Consider the following 6750-nt stretch of genomic DNA (forward strand, 5'->3'; position numbering starts at 1 on the left):
TTTATTGATCTAAATGCAATTTGGTTTTGAAAAAAGTAAAGATAATTAAGCTTCAACTTCTTTCGGTTACTAAATGAGAAAAAGAGAAAATCATGTATCCTCACACTTTCCAAACATTTTTTGTTTCAGTAAGCAACAATATCTAAGAATTTTTAATATTTATTTCAGGAACTTTTTATAGCAAGCTATGAAATTATGCAAGAGAATTTTGGTTGATAGTCACGTGAACTGCTCATGTTTTTGTAGGATCCCTTAGTTTTTTGACGATATCTAACAGAAGGATGGAAATTGTTAACTTTCAAATACTTAGAGGATATTTTTTGCCAAAAAAGATATTTTAAGGATGTAGTTTAAGTTTGGGGTATAGTTTAAGTATGTTTTTGGCCAAAAACTCCTTTATTATATATATAGGGGCTTTTCTTTGCTGGCCTTTTCATCGAGAGATGCGGCCATTGTAGTCTCTATGCCTTTTTGCCTATCTTACTATTTCTCAAGGGAAAGATGTCGACAATGCTCACGGAAACATCCGACCTATACTATAGTCAAGTTGTTCGCCTATCTTTCTGATCTCCTTTCCTTCTATTCATCATATTTTTGGCTTTGACCCAGTGAAAACTTTATACATTATCACACATTTGAATACACTTTTAATACATTTTATTAATTTCTTAACAAGCAAGCATAATCTATTTTATAACACTTATAATATATCTATATTGCATGCACAATTCACTTTTAATATGTTGTACAAATTTATCATAGTATTGCTATATATTGCTATAAATGACACATAACTCAATTCACTTTGAAATATTATCAATTTACTTAGGCTTGTTCAGCGCATGAACACACTTCATTTTAGTTTAATCGATAATTTGCTCATGAAATTTTCAATTTTTTAATAATAAAATTTACATATTTGTAAACTATGTAAAAGTACTATAAGTTACAATAATTGACAATTCAAAATATTTTGAAATATCTCGTTTAAAATAAATGTAATATCATTAATGTCTTTTTAATATCTAAAACACTATTTATTTTAAACAAAATTAAAAGATTCAAACACACTTATTTTAGAACAAATAAAAAGTATATATGACAACTTAAATTAATTTTAAAAATCATATAAAAATGGATTGACTCCAAATTTTATTTGTATCATATAAATTAAAAAAGACAAAGTAATATATATTAGGTTTGTGCTAGCACGAGTCCTGTACGTAGTAAGGAGATAAGTGTTTAACTTTTTAAAGTATAAATGCATATCCAAAATTAAGTCAAAATATTAATACCGTGTAAATATAACATTTTAGGAAACTTTTCTTGTAACATTTTAGGAAACTTGTTTTAAGGAAAACAATTTAGGAAACTCGATTGAAGGGAAAAAAATAATTAGGAAACTCGGTTTAAGGAAAAAAATTAGGAAATTCGGTCTAAGGAAAAAAAATTTAGGAAACTTTTGGAGTGTCTAAACTGTAATATATATGCGTCAATTCATGAATGAATTATTTGACAAAAATTACTTTGAGAGTACTAAAAAAAAATCAAATTTCGAGAGTTAAAAGACTTTTTTATTTTCAGTTTTTGTTATGGCAGAAATCTATGTTGTTCCTTTCTACAGTGACCAAATTGAAGTGACTGTTACGAAGAATGCTGTCGTTGTTAATGATTGGATTCTGGAGACCGTTCATGTTCGGAAATCAAAACAAACTTGTTGTTGGACTTGATATCGAGTGGCTGCCCTGTTTCAATCCTGACGAAAATCACCCTGTTGCTCTCCTCCAGCTCTGCGTAGGACGGCGTTGCTTACTATTCCAACTTCTCCACAAAGACGGCCTTCCAGCATTCCTCGCCAAGTTCCTTGGAGATCCGAATGTCAAGTTTGTTGGAGTCGGGGTTAAAGGAGACGCGGAGAAATTGCTTCGCGATCATAAGCTGTTTGTGGCGAATACTGTGGATTTGAATCGATTGGCATTATCGATTTATGGAGAGGAAGTGTATGGGAAGATGGGATTGAAGAGAATGGCGGAAGAGGTGCTTGGGAAAGTGATGGAGAAGCCAAAGAATGTGACATTGAGTAAGTGGGATGCAGAGGAATTGGTGTATGAACAAATTGAATATGCTGCTATTGACGCTTTTATGTCGTTTGAGATCGGCAGAAATTTGCTTAAGTTAGTGTGGAAGAGAGAAAGAGAGAGCCGCCCTCTCCCTCGTGTGCAATATTTGAATTGTCATTATCAACCGCCATTGTTGCTGCTGCAAGATACTCAAGGGATGTTTCAAGCATTTGCTCTGTTTTGAGCGGGAAAATATACTTTAGTACCAGAAAGAATGTGATATTTAGATAGTATTTGTTTCTTCTTTTTTGGAACAATTGTAATAGTAACAGTTTATGACAAGTCGTTTGCAACAATTTCTTTTGTCTAAGCATTCACTTTTAGTTATATAATTTTTATCAAATGAGAGTTCCTTTCCTCGATGAATGAATATTTCAACTGTACAATGTATCTCTAGACGACTTTGCTTGTGTTTATAATAACAAATTTCTGAAACAGCAGGTGTTAACAGGGATAAAAGAAATAAAAACCTATATCCCTACATCTAAATAAGCATTTGCTTTCAACATACAACTGATCTTACAAAAAGTAGCTAAACAAAAAAAGAGAATAGGGGGGGTATATTTGTGGTGTGAGAAGACAGGAAAGGATTTTCCATCTTCATTGACCGCACACTTCACTGTTTACCACCAAAGTGAAGAGATTCCGAGCAGGATACCATGACGACGAGCAAAACTTGGTATATACATCTTGTTGCGTCACAGGTCTACTTCATGAAGGTCATCACTGAGACTGCCACCATTCGTTGAGGAATGCATCGAATTAACATTACTAGGCATGAATGACGACGGAGGCATACTCAATCTAGAGCCCAGTGGTTTTATTTCAGATTTATTTGGGGAAAAAGCATCAGGAAAGCTGCCACTCCATGATGCAGTTTGCCGGGAGTTAGCTGATAGAGAGCTAGCAACAGCTCCTTTATTGGAGAGGTTGTCCATGCTTGCAAATCTTTGGATAGGCACAGCGCTCGATGTTGGTGCAGGAAAATGGGTCGATCCATTAACAGCAGAAACTGAATCACTCTCGCTATTACTTGAAGTTTCTTGCTCATTGGAAGTACTGTTCCCTGTCTCTTCAACAGGGGACATCGGGCGGGAACAAAAAACTTGGCATTGCCAGCAGTAGCAGGCTTTATGGAAGGAACAGAAGGTAACTGGAATAGATTAGTTGGGTTACCACCACCTTTATTGAATGTGTCAACATACCTGCCAAAAGAAGGAAAAGAAGCCAGTCAGCTTTTACCATTGAGTTATAGAAGAGAGCACCACATGCACTTGTAGCCTTTCGGTGACCCTATTCTTTGTACCCAAATAATTTTTCTGAATGAAAGCCCTAGTACATGATCAGATGAAGTACTAAAGTAGGTTTGAAACCAATGCTTCTGCATCACTTTCAGTGATGGATTATTTCTTACGTTGTTAAACGAGCCTGTAAATCAAATTTGATCCTGGAGCCACCATTACTAATAGACAAAAGTGATAAATGCTCGATAATATTTTTTGGATCAGTGTCTCATCAGGTGGATGTGTAACACAACATACCCTGTGTAATCCCACAAAGTGGGATTTGGGGAAGGTAGAGTGTACTTTCTCCTACCTTGGAGGTAGAGACACTGCTTCTGATAGATCCTCCCGCTCAATGAAAAACAGTTCAAAGCAGTTCGGAAAAAGAAATAATGGAAGTGAAGAAGCCATGGCAAAATACTATAAAAAGCATGACAATCAGGTAGGTTCATACACTAAAAATTGTTAGTTTGACGCATAGGAGCTTATCAAGTATTACTCTCACCAATTTAAAATACTCTCTCAGGACCGGACCAACTAAGTAAACAATGGCTGTTTTGCCCAAGCCACCAAAAGATTCAATCAGGTAGGGAGGATTACTCTTATAGCAGTCCAAAGATATCACTGACCATACTAGGTCTCTACTGGTACACTTTTATTTTTATTGGTCTACTGGTCCAACCATTTCATATGTAAGTAATTAACACACAAAAATCACTTGCCTTGAATGAACACCCATATGACCACGAGCAGAGAATTGGTTGGAGGTAGGTGGAAGAGGTGGAATTCCAGCACCATTATCAGAAGAAGTTGGACTCTTCATTTCCGGAAATCCATTGTTGCATATAGGACTTTCACTTTTCAATACACTTTTCACATTATAATCGGGCGCTCCATTCAGGAAAGCAGGAGCAGTTGGTGGAGGTGCAAGGGGTGGTTCTGAAGCAGGAAGTTCAGCACCTTCCTCTACCCATCTTTCAAGTTTTTCATCATAATAAAATTTATTCGAATCACCCAATTTTGCCTACAAGGAATCAAGACAAAAGGAAACAAGCGTCAACATCAAATTTTGTGAGGACTACAATCTAGAAAACAACAAAGATGAGAGAAAAATCAATATCTACCTGACGGCCTTGACGGGGTTTGAGTACTAATCCAACAGTTTTCTGGAGAAGCTGGGAGCCAAAGCCAAAGCAACGAAAGCGTGATATACCTCCAGTTCCTGATGCATGGCTTCCTGTGTTACTTGAGCTTGTGTCCTTTGATGAGTCAACCTGATCTAACACAAATTCACAACAAACTTCTCTTTCCAAGCCAGATTAGATAGATACAGTCCAATGTAATTTTTACAGAGAAACAGGATAAGACACCTGTCTTGGAGTTCTCCCAATGTCAGGCTCTGAAACACTTCTATTGTGCATCGTCATTCTACTGCTATCAGCTGCCCATTCACTACTTGGCTCTGAGGGGATCAGTGATGACATTGCCATGGTGGATTGACTACTTGAGACTCTAGGCGACACAAACTGATGATGATGTTCATTCCCTTGTGAACTACCACTTGTTGGCATGGGTGGTGGCAAGCCCCCAGCAATACGATGAGCCGTGCTATCAAAAACTCAATATGAACAAATTCAACACAAACTCATGAAACTGAAGCTGAAAAATGAAAAAGTTAATTCACTAACCTGGAGCAATGTAACCACAAGACCCTGCAATAACAGACATGGACGCATTGGCATCGACCGCGTTTGCAACACCGAAGTCAGCAAACTCACCATCCGGCAAGATGATATTTGACTTAACATCTCTGTGTGGAGCACAGTCATGATGCAAGTAAGAGAGTCCCTCAGCTGCATCCATGGCTATCTTATATCTCCTAGGCCAGTCTAGAAGGCCACTTTTGCTGCTTCTATTAGGCATATAGTTTGCAATCCCTAGTTGTAAGACAACACCATAGCTTAAAAATGTTCTTGTGTCGAATCTTCCCCAATGTCTCAACCTCTGCTTCAAAGCCATCTTTATGCAACTATCAAAAGAAGGTAGACTCTGCACATTTTGTTATGTTTCTTCAACCCAAAGCAAAATACAGTAACCATTAACAACGAAAATAGAAAAGAGAGCAAGGTCTTAGTGAGCCTCAAGACTGCAACTTCTCTATGAGGGCAAACTAGCAGTTATCAGTATTATATCGCAACACCTCTCCATAATCCATCTATCTAACAAGTCCTTTGTTCACTTAAAACCTCTAGTTCTCAGCATCTCCTCTACTGGCAAGCTTTTTAGCAACTTCTTCATCAGTCAGCCGTATATAATAGATACGGGGAGCGGCTTTGGTCTTTCTGAAGATGTCATCCAAAGTAACTAAGTGTTCCTGCCGAATTGGCTACCAACAACCGAAAGGGTCTTGTGAAATCCAAAAGTGAGAATTAGAAATGAAGATTGAAAACAGTGGTAGCAATTGATCAAGGAAAGTGTAAAATCGAATAATAAACTAAAAGGCAATACTAACAATTTGAACAATTCCGGTAGAAAACAGATGCAATAACGGCAGAGGCAAAACTAGAAAACAGATGCAATTGATCAAGATTCTATCTGTGAATGAAAAGGGGTGTTTATTTATATAGAAGGAATTGAGGAATAAGGACAGGGCAAATTCTCCAGAAGACGATGAAGGTATGTTTGAATCAAGAAAGTATATCCAAAAGTGAGAATTAGAAATGTGCAAATTGATTGAAAACAGTTGATGAATAAAACTGAAAAACTGAATAATAAACTAACAATTGAACAACGATTCATTCAACTGAAGAACAAGAAGAAGTAAAAACATAGGCAAGAAACAGATGCAATAATGACAGAGGCAACAATGGATCTTTGTTATATGAATGAAGGAATTGGAGGAAAATAATAGGCAAAATTTCCAATTCGAAGATACCAGAGATTATCAACAAAGCCGTCGGATCTTAGCATTATCATTACCAACAAGACGAGGACTCAGCTTCTGGAGCTTCTACTGTCTGAAGAAAACGACCACCATAAGGTTTGAATGTAGTGAGTTGGAATTTCATATTGTTAACATTGGGGCTGTCAAAGTTGAGTTTTAAATGAGGTAACAAATTTCTTAGTCTTAGGGCCGTTTGACCATGCGATATGGTATCATGATATGAAATCATGAGATGAAATTGAAGTTTTGTTTGGACATGTGATATGAAATTTTTGTGCTGTATATTTTCTCATAAACATAAAAATCTCGTAAGTTGTAAAACTATTAAAATAGCCCCAATTGTTTATTCAATCTTATCAAATAAACAAAAATTTATAAAATCGCATAATAAATTATTACAAAG

At 36.4% G+C, this 6750-nt stretch overlaps 2 protein-coding genes across 3 annotated transcripts; one reads left to right on the forward strand and one right to left on the reverse strand.

Moving 5' to 3' along the window:
• The first annotated feature begins 1619 nt into the window (after window positions 1-1619).
• On the forward strand, window positions 1620-2304 carry LOC102579453 (Werner Syndrome-like exonuclease). The gene has a single exon (XM_006355194.2). It carries the CDS (start codon window positions 1654-1656, stop codon window positions 2302-2304), a length of 651 nt encoding a protein of 216 aa, XP_006355256.1. The 5' UTR covers window positions 1620-1653.
• Window positions 2305-2486: 182 nt separating this feature from the next.
• On the reverse strand, window positions 2487-6461 carry LOC102579779 (protein transport protein SEC16B homolog). Of its 2 annotated transcripts, none has more exons than XM_015312262.1 (6): window positions 6339-6461; window positions 5092-5789; window positions 4774-5011; window positions 4528-4677; window positions 4126-4427; window positions 2487-3325 (listed from the first exon to the last, which is right to left on the reverse strand). In XM_015312262.1, exons 3-6 carry the CDS (start codon window positions 4972-4974, stop codon window positions 2941-2943), a joined length of 1038 nt encoding a protein of 345 aa, XP_015167748.1. In that variant the 5' UTR covers window positions 4975-5011; window positions 5092-5789; window positions 6339-6461; the 3' UTR covers window positions 2487-2940. The 2 variants fall into 2 exon arrangements, with proteins under 2 accessions (XP_015167748.1, XP_015167747.1); XM_015312261.1 differs by having other exon boundaries at window positions 5092-5809.
• Between the last annotated feature and the right edge of the window lie 289 nt (window positions 6462-6750).

This window comes from Solanum tuberosum, unplaced genomic scaffold (genome assembly GCF_000226075.1).
Source record: "Solanum tuberosum cultivar DM 1-3 516 R44 unplaced genomic scaffold, SolTub_3.0 scf00193, whole genome shotgun sequence".
Classification (NCBI taxonomy): Eukaryota; Viridiplantae; Streptophyta; class Magnoliopsida; order Solanales; family Solanaceae; genus Solanum; species Solanum tuberosum.